At 39.0% G+C, this 19,787-nt stretch overlaps 1 protein-coding gene across 1 annotated transcript in view; it reads right to left on the bottom strand.

Annotated features, from left to right (window-relative positions):
* Window positions 1-19,787, bottom strand: part of Kcnab1 (potassium voltage-gated channel subfamily A member regulatory beta subunit 1) — a 294,743-nt gene that overhangs the window by 62,593 nt on the left and 212,363 nt on the right. The window contains exons 6-7 of the mRNA XM_008837446.3: window positions 19,373-19,417; window positions 17,279-17,322 (exon numbers count right to left, since the gene is read on the bottom strand). Coding sequence (XP_008835668.1) covers window positions 17,279-17,322; window positions 19,373-19,417 — 89 coding nt within the window. The remainder of the gene's footprint in view (window positions 1-17,278; window positions 17,323-19,372; window positions 19,418-19,787) is intronic.

Genomic DNA, 19,787 nt, shown 5'->3' with positions numbered 1-19,787 from the left:
TATATATATTTTATTATTTTTATTTTATGTATATGAGTGTTTTGCCTGCATGCATGTAAGTGTAGGACATGTGCACAATACACTGCAGAGACCAGAAGAGGGTATCAGATCCTTTGGGACTGGAGTTACAGATGGTTGTTAACTGCTTTATGGGTGCTGGGAATCGAACTTGGGTCCTCTGGAAGAACAGCAAATGTTTGTAAACGCTGAACCATCTCTCCAGCCCCAGTGAAACAATTTTTAAAAATTAAACACATCCTGGAGCTGGAAAGCACAAAAATGACATGAAAATGGGGTCAAAAGCATCAATAGCAGAATCTATTAAACAGAGAAGTCAGTGAACTTGAAGTCAGGCTATTTCTAAACACTTAGGGAAAAAAGAAAAATGAAGAGGAATGAAGAAAGCTTATGGGAATTTAAGAACAATATTAAAAAAACCAAATACTCGGGATTTTGGGTTTCAAGAAGGATTCAAGAATCCCAAAGGGTAAAAAGGTTATTTAAAAACTAACACAAATGGGGGTGAATGCAGAGACTCATGGCTGCTCAAGTGCTCAGAGGAAGTGACAGTTGAGTGCCCAGCTCTAAATAGGACATTTATATGACCCCCTTTAAGACACAGGGAACATATGGAAGAGGTGACAAAGAATGCAAGAGCTGGAAAACAGAGAGAACACAGCCAATACAATCATGATCTTACAGCAGCTGCTGCTGCCTGCACTGGCCTGTATAAGACAGGGCCTCTCATTAGTTAAACATGGATTGGAGAGGGACTTAACTGAACTGTTGGCTACTGGTGGATTCTGGGAAAGGGATGGTCACTGTCTTCAGTTGTGTACACACAGGTGAGATCACCAGGCTCCAATGGAGGTTCCAAACCCGTGAACACACAGATGACCCTGGCTGAACTCAATGGGTCATGAAACAAAACAAAAGAACAAGGATGTGAGAAGGTGATTTGTAGGAAAGAGGAGAGGTTGACAGAAGTGGGAGATGTGACAGGGGGGGACAAGGAGAGTAACCAGAATGCACTGCATACATGTAGGAGATTGTCAGAGAATAAATTTAGTAAAAATTACAATAAATACTATACAAAATGTATAGATATATTTATGTATTTCTTAAAAAAATAACAAAACTTTCTAGATCTAGAGAAGGATACAGGGAGGCTGAAAGTTACTGATCAGATGCAATTTAACAAAATGTACCTTAAGATGTGTTACAATCAAGTTCTGCAAGGTTAAAGACAAAGAGAGACAGTATCAAGAGAAAAGATGGAGGAGGGAGAGGAGGAGGGGAGGAGGGAGGAGGAGGAATATATAAGAGTGTTCCAATTGACCTAACAGCAGACTTCTCAGGAGAAAACTTACATGCTAGGAGGCAGTAGCATCATCTATTCACAGGGCACAAAGAAAAAACAAAAGCAAAAGCCAACTAAGAGTGATGTGCCTAGCAAAGCAATCTTTCAGAAACGGACACAGAAGAATATTTTCAAACAAAAGCTGAGAGAACTGATCACCACTTAGACCCATCTTACAAGAACTACTACAGGGAATTCTTCAATTGCAAAGAAAAAGAAATGAATAAGAATATACTGGAAGATATTAAACTCACTGCTAAAAATTAAGTATTGAGAGGGGCTGGAGAGATGGCTCAGCAGTTAGGAGCACTGGCTGCTCTTGCAGATGACCTGGGTTCAGTTCCCAGGACCCACATGGCAGCTAGCAATCATCTTTAACTCCAGTTCCAAGGGATCCAACCCTTCTGACCTTTTTTGGGCATTGCATGAATGTAAAATAAAAATAATATTAAAAAGTAAGTATTGGGAAACATTTGGTATTCTCTAATATCTGTAACTACAATACTCCAAACAGTTTTATCTTTAGTATGAAAATTAAAAATATAATAATCACAAAACTGACAACACAGACTCTTGATAGGCTGACCAGGCATGGACCCACACTGAAGGACATTTGGACACACAAATCAGACTCTCTCTATACATAATAGAGTAGATTAAACTGGGTGGGGGCAGTAAGGGGAGGTGTGGCTAGGGGAGAGGACCTAGATATCCTCACATCATATTGTATGAAACTCATAAAAATTCAATGAAAAACTGACACATTGATATTTTAAGAGATAAGCAATATGAAAACAAAATGCAACATAAAATTTAAATGTACGAAAGAATAGAGAACACAAGTTGCTTTTCTTTCTTTAATGCTTGTGATCAAAAATTCAATTGCTATCATTCTAAATGATGTGTAATAACCAAAAGATGTTATTTTGTAAATCTCATAGTAAGTACAGAGAAACTCTACAGGCACACAGTAAGCTGAGTCCAAACACTGCTAGGGAAACTCACAACCATGAAAGAAGATTGAAAGATAGAAGGAACTACAAAATCTAGAGAATAAATCACAAAATGGCAACAGTAAGACCTTAATCATCATTTAAATGGATTAAATTCTCCAAAATAAAGATTGGACAAGTCATCAAAACAAAAGCCCAATTGTACTTTAAAAACTTCACTTGTGAAGACGTGCATAGACCAAAAATCAAGGCTAGAAAAGATTCTAGAAAGACAGAGTCCAAAGGAAAGCAGCACTAGCTACACGTGTATAGAACAGACTTTAAATCCAAATCAGCAAAAAGAGGTGACAAACCATTTAGTAATGAAAAAGATTCAGCAAGACAGCAGCAGTTATCTAAGTATATATATATTCTCACTATTAGAAAACCCCAAATATGAAGCAAATATTAATAAACCTGAAGAGTGAGATAGGTTTGAATGTAATGATAGTTGGGGACTTTAACACTTTCCTTTCAGTAATGTACAGACTGCCCAGAAACAGCACGGTAAAACTGTACTCTAGAACAAACGACCCAATAGATAACTACTGAACATTCCACCCAATATCTGGGGACTACATACTCTTCTCAACAGTACGTGGAACATTCTTCAGGACAGGCTGTATAGCAGGCCATAAAGCAAGCCTCAGCAATCAACCAAACAAAAATTTGTATCAACTATCTGTTCTAGTCACAATGCAATGAAGCAAATCAATATGGAAATCTTTGGGAACTGTGGACTGGGGTGATAGCTCAGTTAATAAAAGACAAGAGTTTATACATAATCTTAAAAATTTTAAGGTCATAATTTAGTCAAATAGTTTAAGCAACAAAATATATATCTAGTCAAGGTTTAGCTGAGAACATTTGTTTTTTCACCCACACTTTATCTACATAGCACATGGTAATTAAAAGTACCAGACTGGAATTGGAGATTTAGCTCAGTGGTGGAGCACTTGTGAAGCAAGCACAAGGCCCTGGGTTTGGTCCTCGGTGCTGGAAAAAAAGTACCAGACTGGTGGAACTAACCTTATTGGATGTTTAACAGCCATCATTTGAGGCCTATACTAATGTGGTCAGAGGGACTTAAAGGACAGTTTTTGTCCCTTGCCCTCCAAGGATGACTAAGTTCCAGGGGGCTATGGAACATCTCTCAAAATGTCCTGTAACTGTAGTGAGTCATCTGTTCTCTTGTTCAGGGAGGACATGGAGACCCCACGAGATGAACTTAAACCAGGTCCCATCTACAAAGAGGAGGGTCAACTCAGAGGAAACATTTCCTCCATGCTTCCAAGTGAAGCCAGCCATGATCGAGCAGGACCTTTGACTTATCTTCACATAGATGGAACTGGTAAAAGAAAGAAGCCAGGGGCCCCTCCCAAGCCCCTGTGGCCCCTGAGGAACAGATCCTCAAAAGACCTTAAGTGTAAAAATAAATTGATTTATTTGGGCCAACTGTATAGTCTTAAACATCCAAAAGGAAAGTATAACTAAAGCGTAAAGTCATCAGTATATTTCTTTAAGACTTCAAAGGATTATACTTCCCAGACATTAGGCTTAAGTCCATATAAAAGGTTATTTAAACAATTATTTCTCATTGATGATTTTCTTCCTAACCAGAAAGTGCTGCACAGATGTAAGACTTCAAATCTTGGTCTGCAACACTGTAGTGCCCATCTGTAGCTAAGGGAGACAATCTGCTGTTGTTCTAAAATGATGGATAAATTTGTTTTCTCCCCCTATCCTGAAGCCTTTGAGAAGGAACTGACACTGATTCTAACCACTCCAACAGTTATCAAAGTGCCTGAAAGCAAATCCTGAATCCATCACTCTTGAGTCCAGCCTTGGAAGACAAAAGAAAAATGAGGAGGAACCCAGTTGAGGGATGCTTTTGGAAGCTCTCGTAAAGAAATTCCAATGGACTCCCATATGAACATTTGAAATTTACCCTGTTCTGACTTTTTTCTGGTTCCTTATCTAGAACTTGTAATACTAACTACTCCTGCCTTTATTTCTCTTTTACATCTCCTATTCACCAGTCAAGGACTTTCTTTTCCCCCTGCAGATAAGAGTTATGCAATTTGAAAGTCTTTTACATAGACCCACTGAAGGGGTAACCCAGTTGCCTCACCCTGAGTCCCTGGTTCAGCATGGAAGAAGCCAGAGCAGTCTGTGTCCCAATTTCCTATCCACACGCCTAACCTCTTCAGAGGATGGTGTGATAAGAGTAGGAGGTAGGAATTGGCTAGGCAGTTAGGGTTAAAAAGACCCCAAAGAAAAGTAGCCAGTTTCTTGGCTAAAAGTCAAAATGTCCTTGGGCCTCTTAGCAACGTACTCCATTCCAATGGCCAAAAATGTTGAAAAGTATTTGGGAGCTCTTATCTAATCCTTAAAACATTTTAGGGTTACCTCTTTAGAGGGGGGAATGTTAGAGTAGAAAAAACACCATTTGAAAAAAAGAGAGGAGAAACAGTACATGAAGTTAGCAGAAAAAAGTGATGGGGAAATATGGGAGGAGCTGGAGGGGAGGGAGTAGGCATGGATTTGATCAAAACACCTTATATGCATGTGTGAAATTCTCAATAAATTATTTTTTTTAAAAAAGACATGAGTTTGAACCTCAGAACACACAGAAAAAGCCGGATGTGATGGTGCATGCTTGTAATCCCAGTGACGTGGAGGCAGAGGTAGGCTGGTCCCTGGGGCTTGCTGACCAGCCAGCCTAGCTTATCAGTGAGCCCAGTTCCCAGTGAGAGACCCTGTTTCAAAAACAAGGAGGCTCCTGGGAAATGGCAATGGAATTTGGCCTGTGAACTGTACATGCACACAAACATGTACATACACGCATCTACACATACACACACACACACACACACACACACAAAGACCTCCCTGCATAAAAGAAAAAGAAAAACTTTGGAAACTATACAAATACACGGAGATGAAACAGCATACTTCTAAACAATGGATGGCTCAATAAATAAATTAAGAAGTAAATTTAAAGACTTCTTCAAGCAGATACTGGTAGAAACAATATATCAAAACCTCTGGGGTTCAGCAAGGTGGTACTAAGTGGGAAGATTATGGCAAAAATGCCCAAATCAGAAAAAGTAGAACAATCTCAGATAAACAGCCTATTATTGAACATCAGGGAATCTGAAAAATAAGGACCAAATAAAAAATTAGAAGGAAAGAAAAAGTAAAGATCCAAGCAAAAGTAAATAGAAACCAGAAACAGCAAAGATCAGTAAAACAAAGCACTGGCTTTTCAAAGAGATAAACGAAACTGACAGCCCCTTAGCTAGATTAAGAAAAAAAGAGAAGACTCAAAAGTAGAATCAGAGACAAAAAGGAGATAGCAAAAGTAAAGGCACAGATCTTCAGAGTCTGTTTGAAACAACTCTACACCAACAGATAATGTAATCGAGAAGAAATGAATACATTCCTAAAAACAGACACCTTACCAAAACTGAATCATGAAGAAAGTGAACACTTGAACAAACTAATAATAAGTGACAAGATAAATCAGAAATAAACCATCTTTTACCAGAGAGCTACAGGAACCTAAAACTTCACTTCTGAATTCTACCAAACATTTAAAGAAGTAGCACTAAATTATTTTAGAAGGAAAATTTAAAAATTGAGACAATTAATAATACATAACATATATATCAAAACCTATGGCATGTTAAATTATTGCGCGCGCGCACACACACACACACACACACACACACACACACACACACACACTACAGGGCCCACTTCCTAGGAAAACAGATACCAGGGGACTCCTTGGATGGAGCCAAACAGCAAATGGACTGAGGCTGTCCCCTGGGTGGGGAGAGCCCAGCTGACAGTTGGCCTCCAGCCTCGGCAAATGGTGTGTGTGGTCAGGGCTCTTGGCACCTGGTCTCCCACAGGGTTTCTCTTAATGGGCTGTTCCTCCCTTGGGCTGTGATCAGGGTACACAATAGCCAGAGAAGGAAGGTCTCTATGGTGCCATGCACTGAGCTGGAGTGCCCCCGACCCCCAGTGTGGACACAGCCTATTTCCGTCTTGTGGGAACTCCAAGGCCCCTGGGCAGGGCTGGGCTGGAGGGCAGCCTCAGCCAAGCAGAGACCCCAGCAGATAGCCTTTCATGGCCCCTCCCTGCAGCTGCCACTGAGGGTGGTCACGGAAACTGCCAGAGCTCCAGGTCCTAGCCAGCTGCTGGGGCTCAGCATTCCTCTGTGGGTGACCCTCCCACACCCTCACTGTGGCCTGAGAGAAGTTTTGTCCTAGGCCTTGCTCCTTCCGTGACCCCTGGCATTCTCTGGGGGCCATTGCTTACTAGGCACCTGGGTGGTCTTATTCCCCCTCGGTGCTTGGTCCTGAGCTTAGGAGGGCTCAGCTAGGACCCATTTGTTGGCTTGGAGGTGGCAGGCCAGATTCCTAGGGAGCAGCTTATCTAGGGACAGTCTGTGTAGTAGACTCTGCCTTCCCAGAGGTTGCAAATGACCGCATCCCCCTCTTCAAATGTTTCCTGGGCAACTGCTCTGCAACTATAACACTGATAAAGAAAATTGAAGAGGATACAAACAGTAGAAGTATATGACATGTTCATGGATTGAAAGATTCAATAATTTAAAATGTCCATAACTACTTAGAGTGATCTATATATACAATGCAATTCCTATCCAATACCAATGACATTATTCACAGAATTAGAACAAGCAATTCTAAAATTCTCCCAGAAGCACAAACCTCATCCCACATACTAAGAGCAAGATTGAGCAAGGAAAACAGAGCAGGAGGCATTACACTACCTCACTTCAAAATGTACTATAAAGCCACAGTGATTGTTACAGTTTAGATTTGAGTGTTTGCTAAAGACTTATTTGTTGAAAACTTGGTCACCACTGCAATATTGCTCATTAGGTGGTTGTACCGTGAAGGCTCTTACATCATCAATGGATGAGTCCAGTGATAGATTAATATCTGAATAGACTGTTGGAAAGAGGTGGAAACCATAGGTGGCGGGCCCTAGTCGGAGGGGGTATGTCACTGGGGTCATGTTCTTGAAGGGTATATCTTGTCTTTCCTCTTTCCTCATCCTCTCCATCCTCCCCGTCCTCCCCCACTCCTCCCAATCCTCCTCTTTCTCTCCTCCTCCTTCTTCTTCCTCGTCCTCCTCCTCCTTCTTCTTCTTGTCCCCCTCCCCCTCCCTCCTCCTCCTCCTCCTCCTCCTCCTCTTCTTCTTCTTCCTTCTTCTTCTTCTTCTTCTTCTTCTTCTTCTTCTTCTTCTTCTTCTTCTTCTTCTTCTTCTCTTTTTTTCCTTTTTCTCTTTCTTCCAGCCACCATGAGATGGGTACTTTTGCTTTGGTATGCCCTCCTCAACATGATGCTTTGCCACAGACCCCAAAACAATGTACCCAAGTGATCATGGACTGAAACATCTAAAACTGTGAACCAGAATAAATCCTTCCTACTCTAAGTTGTTTTTCTCAGGTATTATGTTATAGCCACAGAAAACTGTCTAACAGAGTAATCAAAACAGCATTGAGTTAGCATACAGACAGACACACAGACCAATGGAATAAAGTGGACAGCCTAGAAACAACCCCTCTCCAAATGTATATTTAAAAGATTGTCTGGGGCTGGAGAGATGGCTCAGTGGCTAAGAGCACTGGTTGTTCTTTCAGAAGACCTGGGTTTGAGTCCCAGCACCCATGTGACAGCTAACAACCATCCACACTGCCAGTTCCAGGGGCTCTGACGCTCTCTTCTGTTCTCTGTGGGACTTGCATGGCATGGGTGCACTTACACACATGCAGGCATAACACTCGTACACATAAAAATAAATAAACAAATAAAGATCTTCAACAAGGTGCTAAAAATGTGCTCCAAGAAAATGACAGTCTTTTCATTAAGTGGTGCTAAAAAATTGGATCTCTACATGCAGAAGAATGAGACGATATCCCTGTCCTTTAGCATATACAAAAAGCCAATTCAAATAGACTAAGCATTATATATAAGAAGTGAAACTATTAAACCACTAGAAGAAAAATATATAAGAAATGTTTCAGAACATTTGAATGGTCAGGATTTTGTTTTCAGATACGACCGTAAAAGTATTGGATACAAAAACAAAACAGACAAATGGGATTATATCAAACATAAATCTCTATAACAAAGGGAACAACCCGCCGAGTGAAAAGACAACATAATGAGGGAAACTATTTGCTAACTATAAATTTGATAAAACATATCCAGAATATTGAAGAAACTCAAGCCAACAGCAAATCATCATCATCATCATCATCATTCATTTATGAAATGGGTAATATACTGAAATAGACAGTCCTTAAAATAAGACATGCAAATGGCCATCAGGTATATGAAAAAGATGGTCATCATCAATAATTGTCAGGGAAATGAAATGAAAGCCCTAGTGAAGTATCACTTCAGGTATGGTGGCTGTCACTAAATAGAAGTCTTCATGAAGATGTAGAAAAAATGGAACTCTCGACACAGCTGGTGGGGACGTAAATTGGTATCGCCATCATATGGAAAAAAGTATGTATGTTCCTCAAATAATTAAAGCCATTTTGTGATCCAGCAATCCTACTATTGGCTGAATCGCCAAAGGAAATGAAACAGAATGGTAAAGATACATCTGAACTCCTATGTTCATTGCAGCACTGTTAACAATGACCAAGAAATTGAATCTGCCTAAGTGTCCATCAAACTAATGAACGAATGAAGAAAATATGGTACTTATATGTAAATATATTTTGTATGTTCATCTATATTTTATTTAGTGATGAAAGGATAAAATCTTGTCACTTACGACAACATGAATAGGAATACTTTCTATTAAGTAAAATAAAATAAGCATAAAAGAAATGCCACATGATCTCACTTATATGTGGAACTTAAAAATGTTAATATTAAAGAAGTTAAGAATAGAATAATCCTTACCTGAGACTGGGCAGGAATGGGTATTGAGGAAGGGAAGGTGGGAAAGGTTGGTTAACAGGTATTAAATTAAATCTATATAGAAGAAATAAGTTCTGATGTTCTGTTGTACAGTAGAATAACTATCAATAACAATTAATGTACTGTATATGTCAAAAAACCAAAGATTAGATTTTGAATGCTTTTATCAAAAGAAATGATAAATATTTTAGTAGATAGCCTTGCTTATCTTGATTTGCATGCTACCTAAAGTTTGCATGTATCAAAATAGCACTTGGTACCTTAAAAATATGTACCATTTTTGTGTGCATTAAAACAAATTAATAACTAACAAAATATATATTGAATGCAATGATATATTAGTTGCCCGTGGAACCATTTTAAAGTTATTAAAGGCTGACTTTGCTTCAACAAAGAAAAGCTTGGGACTCCCTCAAGATTAACTGCTCACCCACTGAAAAGCCAAGCTCAGTAATGACAGTGACACATGGTGGCAATAGCTATCATGCTTATTTATTTATCTACTATTTTTTATTTTATGTGTATGAGTGTATTCCCTGCATGTGTGTAAGTGCACCCGTGTCGTGCAATGCCCAAAGAGATTAGAAGAAGGCATTGGATTCCTGGAACTGGAGTTATGGTCAGTTATTAGCCGCCATGTGGGTGCTGGGATTCAAACCCGGGTCTTCTGCAAGAACAGTCATGCTCTTAATCGCTGAGCCATCTCTCCAGCCCCTCCCTGCTTTTCTTTTTGTGCTACTGAATATTGAACCTAGGACCTTGTGCATGCTAAGCGAGTACCCTGTCACTGAACTATATCCTCAGCCATCTTTTCACATTTTGAGTCAGGGGCTTGCTAAGTTCCCCAGGCTAGCCTTGGAGCTGCAGTACTCCTGCCTCAGCCTCCTGGGTGGCTGGGATTATAGGCCTGTACCGCTAAGCCCAGCTGTACTTCCAATTCTTTTGGAAAAGAAACAAAAAGCACCAAAAGCTATAAAGACTTAAGAGCGAATGTGAAGGAAAGGGTGAAAATCCAGAGGAAGAAGCAAGAGCTTATGTTTCGTCCTTAACCACTTGGTAAAAATTCCTATGAGCATCTGAGAAAAAATAATTAATTTCAGCAAAATTAATACTTCCCTAAAATAGAAGGTATTATACATAATATTATGTAACCAAAAGGAGAACAGTGTGCAGGGGACTGTTTTATCTCATTTCCAGGAAGCACAGCAGCTCCTTATCAGCCTCTTTAATACCTCAGGAAGACTGGAGGTTTTCTCTTTTTTATTATAAGCATAAAATTAATTGCCTGTTAAATGACACTCTTATAAATTTAAATTTGGCTCATTTAAATTTGATTTTCAAACTAGTTTATTGGACAGCCACAATTACTTTTCTGACAGGAAAATGGAATGCTTGAATATAGCTCCGGAAATATTTTCCATTCATTGAGGAAGGATTGTCTGTGATGGCACTTTTAAAAGCTTTGATGAAGAGATCAGGGTAGACAGGTGTTAGAAGGTCTAATAACTGCTCTTCCTAACCTGCAGGGACTCTCATAGTTGGGATGACACCAGCTTTCTCAAGGGACAATTTGAAATGGGATTTACCTTAAAAAGTACTATGATATGAGCCAATTTGGAGAAAAATTGTAGGCAGACATAAGACCCAGACAAGCAAATAATGAGGTTTGAAAGGTTAGTGCTTGCGTAGTATTCCTGGTTATTTTTAAAAATCTTTTTTATGACTTAATTCTGTAATGTGCACCAGGGCTACCAAATTTACCACCTTCAGTGCTGCTGATCCAGGGAGTGCGAAGGTATTTGACAGAAATGTAATGTGGTAATTATATTGTAGTGTTCATGTCCAAAAAGTTTCAAGGGAGAGAATTAAAGACTAAATGGGAAAAATTTCTTGGAACCCCTTGGTTTTGAAGAGAAGGAGAAACATTTACTTTGGCCCGTGCCCGTGCCCAGCACTGGAAAGTATTCTTTCTGAGGATGCCCTTCGTCCCCATCATTCATTCAGTGTGGGCTGAGGAGAAGCTGCTGTAACTTGGTACCATTGTAGCAAATGTATGCTCAGTTAATGTTCCATGCTTTATGTTGGAGTCCCAACAGTCCCAAACTGTTCCAGGACTCCAGGTCTACAAAGATACAAACAGTCTTCATCCCCAGAGAGCAAAAGTATACACTGACTAAGGGTATCTGTGGGTTCACTGTTCAAAGTCATAATGTCTGTTCATAAGCAATGACATGGAAGGTTCATCTCATTGCATTTGATCATCCTCAAGACTCAATTATTTCTCTAGAAGTACTGTCTTGATATTTTGACAGAAATTTGAATGTATTCACGTGAAAGTATAAGGAATTATGTACTGTATCAGGCCAATGACTCTCACTCCATGCTTACTAGAGAGAGAGACAGAGAGAGAAAGAGAGAGAGAGAGAGAGAAAGAGAGCGAGAGAGAGAGAAGGTGTGGGTGTATCCCTGGCACTGGCCACTGATTTTGAAAATCTGTCACGCATAGTTTTATAATCCATGATATGGCTTTGAAATTTTATTCTATGTGACCCTTTAAGACATTGGCAAGGAACCCAGGATGATGGGGAGTTATGATGAAGATTAAGCAGTGAAAACAATATTAGATTTTTAGGTCAAACTGACAACTTTGTTTGCTGAGAAAAACTTATACACAAGGTTGAAAGGAAGGCCGAGGCCAGTGAGGGGGCAACTGCAGCTCAGACTAAGTTGATAAGACATGCTCAAATTCAAGACCATTGTGTAAATAGAGAGAACTGGATCTAACAGTGTTACAGATACAGGGCGCAGTGGTTAAGTGAATGAAAATGACACCTAGATCTATGGCCTAAGCAAGGCAACTACAACTAGGATATAGAAATCAGGGGCAAAGAAGATCTCAAGTAGTGTTAGGAGTCAGGTTATATCTGAGTGGCACATATTGCCCACACGGAGTGCTTGGCAGCTGATGGTTCCGTCTGGCATTCAAAGGAGGTGATGCAGTGTTTGAGAGCTGCAGACCACTAATCTGAGCTAGCATGAACGGTGAGTGGTGGTTTTTAGTTTCTTTGAGCCTCAGTGTCCTCATCTGTTTAAAGAGGAAATTGTGCTACATGGTCCAGCCCATCCTGCCTCCCTCCCAGCATTCCTCCCCCCCTTCTCTCTCCCTCTTCTCTCTCTTCTTTCTCTTTCCATCCCCACCTCTCTTTCCCCAAGTAGCACAAGCTTCTTAGAACTCCTGACTCTCCTGACTTAACTTCATAACTGCTGGAATTACAGGAGTATGAATGATTTACATGATCCTTATTCTTTGATCTTTTTGTGACCTCAAACCAGATCAGGAAATACCACCTTTTTCTATTAGGATGCTTTACTTTTGTAGAAATGAGTAAATCACAGCAACACAAAAACATACTCAACAAATATCTTCTTAAGAGCTATTTAAGATTTTGCTAAAAGAAGCCTCCATATAGCAAATGTCTTATTTAATTCTGGTTTGGGGTCAGATATTAAGTAGACATGTAAAAATGCATTAACCCTGGCTCCACAGGGGCATGTGGGCAGTGAATATGAAGGGGAATACGTAAGTGCCCCAGCACACAGAATGTACTTGCAGAAGGCAGTCCTGACAGCATCCTGTCCTCAGGACTAAGTCAGTGTCTGTGGGAAGTGAACCCAGGAGGAGAGGAAGAAATGCCCCCGGCTCTTGAGGAGGGACTAGAGTCAGCAGATAATTCTTCAAAATTCCACAGGGTAATAAATTCTGTAAATAAAATAGCTTTCAAATGACTACAAGAAAAGATATGTAAGTGCACTTTTATTTAGGTTTTGATTTAACAGGAACCATACTGTTTAGAAGGTGAAAATTAATCTTATAACACAGGTTTCCAAAGCAATAGCTTATTGAAAAGTTTGAACAGCCTGGCACGACCAGGTGCTCCATGTTGCAGCGCTCATCATGTAACAATAAGGAAACTAGGGGTTTACAGGTTATGTAAGAGCTATGTTTAAATATGCTGTTTCATTAAATTTTATCTATCATTTTCTTACTTTCCTACCTAACTTGGAAAAACTGTTGCTTTAAATAATGAACATGATTTCCTTATATAATTTCTAGCTTCCTTTGTCCTGGCCTCTCGGTCACCGGCTTCTTTTATTAAAGGTGCTGCTCTATTCAAATCATATGTAGTTGCCAATTCCATTTTGAAACATGGCTATCCCAAGTGGTATACATTTCCATGAATATGGTATATTGGAAAGGAATACTGCGATGAATCACTTCATTCAGAAATTTAGTCTCTAACTGAGAAATCAACAACTATCTTTTCTTTTAAAGGCCAGAGTGGGGTTTAACAGTTGTCATTCACTAAAAAGTTTCAAGCTGATATTTTCAGTTTATTTTCCTCTCCTGCTCCTATAACAACAGCTTGTGATTTGAATCATATAACAGCACCATGACATAGCTTTGACTGTAAAAATCATAGGGACATCTACTTATTATTATAACGTAAATTACTAAACTACTATTTCTTCTTGTTAGACACTCAAGGAATTTGATCTGCCAACTTCTAACAGCACAAATTGAGCTTAACAGTGGTTGTGGAATAGAAGAATGCATATATAGAATTGTAGAGCCCAAAGGACATTGTAATTTAAAAGATATGTAGTAATTCCCTTAGCGAAACTCTCTTCCCTCCTTGTGAAAATAAGGAGGAAATCCTACTGGGTATAAGTCAAGGACTTGGGCTCATAAGGGCTTTTATATGATTGTAAAAAAACATACATACACAAATAAAATTCATTTTATACTCTTATAAAATGACTCATGTGTCTAAGGTCACCAACACAGTAGGGGCTTGAATTCTACATGAACTTGACTTTGTCTTATTCTCTACCAGTGTTTCTCAAATTTAATGTGCCTTCGAATCACCAGTGTTGAATAAGGCCATCTTCTCATGGGATGTGTAACAATGAAATGCACGTATAATTATGTGTAAGCCTCTTCAAACTGTTTATTTGGTTTAGAACTCTCATGGCACTGCTCACCTGCAGAATTCATTTAATTCTCAGGTTTCAGTTGGCATAGACATGCCCTCTGGAATAACTCTTGAACTCATTCACCTTGTCCTTGGGTGGGACTATGAATTTCAAAAGAACACCAGGAACAACCCAGTAACAAGTGGTCTCAATCTCAAAACTTCGAAATTTTATGTTAGAATCTGAATCTGGGTCAGCTTAGATTGTAGCTGAACTGGTTTTTCCATCCTAGGAGAACTCTTTACCCAATTAAAATAAAAATAAATTTAAGGTATTCCTATTAAGTTATATGAGGCCTGAAGAAAACCGACTTAAAAAAGGAATCTGAGGGGCTGGAGAGGTGGTTCGTTGGTTAAGAGCACAGACTGCTCTTGTAGAGGACCTGGGTTCAATTCCCAGAACTCACATGTTGGCTATGAACCGTCCTTAACTCCAGTTCCAGGGAAATCTGAAGCCCTCTTCTGACCTCCATGGCATTGCATGACACGGGTGTACTCACATACATGCAGGCAATACACGCATACACATAAAATAAAAATAATAAATAAAATATTTAAAAAAAGGAAATCTGAAATCATGCACACAAACCGGTACGTATTAAAACAATAGAAATCCAATAAAGACTTCCTCCATCTTTTTTTCTCTTTGATTTTATTAAACTGATTCCAGTGTAAACCATATTCTGAATCTCTCTCTTTGTCTAGCCAATTAGAGTGAAAAGAAGCACTTTACAGGCAGCACACTGCTCAGTGTGGTCAGCTGGGCTTCAAGGACACGGGGATTGTTTTGTATTAACAAGCACCATGGTAGAAGACACAAATCATTGGTGGTAATGGAGCTGCAATGGTGCTGGTGGGGAGGGGCAGGCTGGGCTTGACTTTAGTATCCAATTGGACACTAGGGCCTGCATAGGGATTATGTACAGAAGAGGAGTTTGGAAGCTTTCTCTAGGGGCATGAGATGATTATTCATTGTGGCAACCTCAGAATGCCGTTTACTTAGTACGTGAGGGTCCAATCCACAAAGTACAGGTAGCAGTTGGACTTATAACAGCAGTGAAAATAGTAACAAAAATAATAATGTATGTTCTATGAGTGACATCATGTCCTGTGTGAATTACTGTACTTCAGTCCCTGTACAGTAACAACATAGGTTAGGAATATTTGTAATCTCTTTTATGATAAAAGAAACAGATGCTCAGTGAGGTTAAGTAACTCATACATAATAGTTAGAACTTAAAGATCTTGGATTTCAAGCTCACATCCATGCAAATAAAAATAAAAAATGAGAAATACCAAACTCAGATAAAGATTTTGGGAACAATGGAGTGTCATAATTCTTATTGTTAAAAGTGTGTGTGCATGTGTGTCTGTGTGTAGTGTGTGCGTGTGTGCATGTTACTAGGGATTGAACCCAGTCCCTTGCATACTCTAGGCAAGCACCCTCTCTTTGAGCTACATTCAACTCTTCCAGTATTTTGAGATAGGTTCTCACAAAGTTGACCTTAGCTGATACTGTGGTTCAGACAGGCTCTGAACTTTTTTTCCATCCTCCTGCCTCAGTTTTCTGAGTAGTGGGGATTACAGGACCTCAATACTAGATGTGACAAAAAATTCTAGCAATTTGATGAAATTCTTCATGAACTAGTATAAAGATATTGGAAATATACGATAGCCCCTTTAAACTTTTCTTCACTGCAAAATGTGCAAAAGGGTGAAAACTTTTAATGTGTAGACAAGCAAGAAAGAAATAAAAATCACTTAAAACTCAGTTCTTACAATGATGTAAACTAGTTCTCCCCTACTACACACTGGTTTTGGCAGACTGTTTTATTGTTTATTTGTAAACTATATAAAGTTTTAAGTACCACAGGGCAAACAATGGTACTGTTAATTAATTTTCCCAGGGGCAATTTCTTCCATAAATCTGTGCATATATGTATATATACACATATGTTTATATATGTATATATGTTCTAAAAAGTATAATAGTCTTAATGTACCAATGTAAAAAAATTGCATGCGTTTATAGAATTATTCATAATAGCCCTAAAGTGAGAATAATCCATGTACATTAACTGAGAAATGGATAAGCAAAATGTAAGTATTCCATACAGTAAAATATTATTTTGCTAAAGAGAAAGATGAAATACCAGTGCATGCTGTAATGTGGATGGACATTATGTCAAGTGAAAGAAGGAAACAAAACATGATTTCTCCTCTCTCTCTCTCTCTCTCTCTCTCTGTCTCTCTCTCTCTCTCTCTGTCTCTGTCTCTCAGCTGAGTCTTATTACTTAGCCCGGTTGGCCTGGAACTCATTATGGAGACCAGGCCAGCCTCAGACTCACAGAGTTCTTCCTGCCTCTGCCTCCTGAGTGCTAGATTAAAGGCCTACGTCCTCCAGTCTCTCATGTGCTCACCATCTCATTGTAAGAACTATCCAGAAGTGTCAAGTAACTAGAGACAGTAGTAGTTTCTTGGGACTGTGGAACAGGTGAGTCGGTTTCTCTAATAGGTTCAAAGTTTCTTAGTGGGGTGATGAAAATATTTTTAACATTAGATTGTGATGATTATCACCAACAGTGTAAGTATACTCAGAACCAAGGAATTACGCATTTTAAGTCGGTACACTTTTATGGCTATGTATGTGATATCTCAGTAAAGCTCTAGGTGAGTATTACAGCAGCTGTACTTGAGAGACATTCTAGATAACTGACTTTTTTTCTTTTGGGTCCCACTTCTTCCTGTATCTCTGTGTTCTCTGAACTGAACCCCAGGAAGAAACTTAGTTGATTGTTGCTCTTTTCATATACAAGATCTTTCTTTCCAATGTGTTTGATCCTATGTCCTTGATACCTGCTTGCATCAGGAGCCCACAAACAAAGAAACAAACGAGTTGAAGCATCAGCACCTACCTTCAATAATATGCTTTCTTGACAATCCTCTTTCTGTTTCAGCTCTGCAAAGAAAAAAGAGGCAAGTGACTTTGACTGGGGCATGATATTTTTAAAAATTCTGTTTCAAAATGTGTTAAGAATAATCATTCTTTCTTAGTCTACATTGCTAAGTTTATATCATATTCTAAGAAAATTCTGAACCACTGGGCATAACCTCTTGTGAATCTCTGTTCTTTGAAGTCCCCATGAGATGAATTGATCGCATTATGATCTATCTCTTGATTCTAGGCTATGTTAACATATTAACCACACACGCCTTCTCCACATAGAATATGACACACAATCAAACCTTGTAGCCTTGTTCTTAATTAATCCAAAGACAAAAATATCTTGGCCTGTTTGTAGGTTTACTCTATGATGGCCATGGTATTAATATTAAATTTTCCTAAAGAAGCAATAAATTTGAAAGTATTTTTGACTTTCAAAATAATTTAACAATGACTTTTCTTTAAAATAAGATGAAGCAAACTTAAAGAAAACAGATCTTCACTGATAGCCTATCATCCTCTCAGACAATTTTCAGACTCTGGACAGTTAGAAAGGAATGTAGTGGCTGAATTTTAAAGTACTGATGAAACATTCCTTCAGCAACAATATTTTGGACAGCCTCTTTTAAAAACATATGAGTTTACCATTCACCTGTGAATGTATTTGCGTTTTGTGTCTTTTACAAGTATATTAGGTAATATTGCATATAGCTCTACAGCATAATGGCTTTTGAAGATGGCCTCATTTCTGGATTATGTCTACCCCAAAGGCAAGATTTTGTGTATCATTGCAAACATATAAAGCAAAGGCACTGTGGGTTAAAGCACAGAAAATGGACACCCATATTTCTTAGAGGCACAGTATTTCCTTACAAAGGACAACAGGAATATTGTATCATTAGGAACAATGACAAATGAGTATGTATGTGCACACACACACACACACACACACACGCACACACACACACACACACACACACACACACACTGCGATTAGGATATTCCTAAAGAAGACCTAGCCTCTGCTTCCTATTTTAAAAACTTTAATCCCAGCACTCGGGAGGCAGAGGCAGGTGGATCCTTGTGAGTTCAAGGCCAGCCTGGTCTACATAGTGAGTTCAGGTCAGCTGGGACTACAGGGAGACCCTGTCTCAAAAAAAAAAAAAAAAAAAAAACCCAAAACAAAAAACAACAACAACAAAAAAACAAGACCAATAACAAGAACAATAAAAACAGACCAAACCAAAGCAAACCAATCGTACACAGTACCTCCCCCACTATTTCCCATCAGTTATAGAGAGGTAGATACAGTTTGGCATGTTTCTGTTTTTTCTTTTCTTTTCTTTTTTTTTAAAGATTCTGGCACTCTTTGAGATTTCCAGGAGAGGTGCAGGGCCAACAGCGGCTCTGGTGTATGGACAGGCTATTTTCTTGTATGTGTTTGCTAAAGCAGCCAGCTCGTTGTGAATAATGTAAGCAGTAGTTCAAACGCTAGCAGGAAGTCAGCTCATCCTGTGGATTTGTTCTGCATCCCACAACACAGAGAGGACTTCTCTTTCATTTGTTCTGACAGCGAGTGACATAGGTGAGCTTCATGTTATTCCCCAATGAGATGTCCTTTTGATCAGAACTTTCAGAACTCTCTGAAGAAATGATCAGAGACTTGCATGTGGAGATAGACAAGATATTTTTATCTTTCAATTCCATAGAAATCTTTGAGCTTGGGCAGATTCGAGTAGCTTTTCTTTTTGCTTTATTTTCTTTTCCTAAATTTTGAACTCTGTTTTGGAAATGGTTCTAAGTATGACACTGGCATTTGAAAAATCTACACGAATCACTTAGTAACAAGTGGCCACCTGCTTTGTACTAAACTTCTTTGAGTCTACCTTGCTGAAATCTAGTCTTAAGTTAACCACAATTTCTGTGCCACAGAGGAAAAAAAATCCTCTAAGCTAATCAATTTTAATATATGCCAAATGCAAAATGGTTGCTTAAGGGGAAAAAGCATGAATTACTAGTTACTTACTGTCCAGTACCAAAATACAATAAAAGGTATTTAACTTACTTTCCACCCCAGTAGAGTTTGGTTGTGATGACCAGGCTGGACCTCCTGCATATCAAACAGACACAGAGAAATCATAAATACATTGCAGTTTTCTTTTTGGATTAAATGATGTTATTATGTCAACAGAAATAATTTGTGATGGTATGCCACATTACAAAATGATGGAGATGAATTTCTGAGTTCATGCCACTGAACTATAAGAAGGAGGAAGGCTGGTGAGCAGCGACTTGAAGTCAGACACTAGAAGAAGGAGCTGAAGAGAAATGTTTGCCTGGAGACCTTGAAGGAGGAGGCACGCTTGTGAATGGTGCTACAATGTGCACTGAATGCTGAGTAGGAGGTGAACTTGGAGGTCAGAAATGGTGTGTGCAAATGCAGGCAACTTACAGCATGAGTTACTTTAGTAGCTCAGTTA

Source organism: Nannospalax galili, unplaced genomic scaffold (assembly GCF_000622305.1).
Source record: "Nannospalax galili isolate Female #2095 unplaced genomic scaffold, S.galili_v1.0 scaffold617, whole genome shotgun sequence".
In the NCBI taxonomy this organism is placed as follows: Eukaryota; Metazoa; Chordata; class Mammalia; order Rodentia; family Spalacidae; genus Nannospalax; species Nannospalax galili.
The sequence above is the reverse complement of the archived record's forward strand: the minus strand, read 5'-3'. Positions and strand labels throughout refer to the sequence as shown.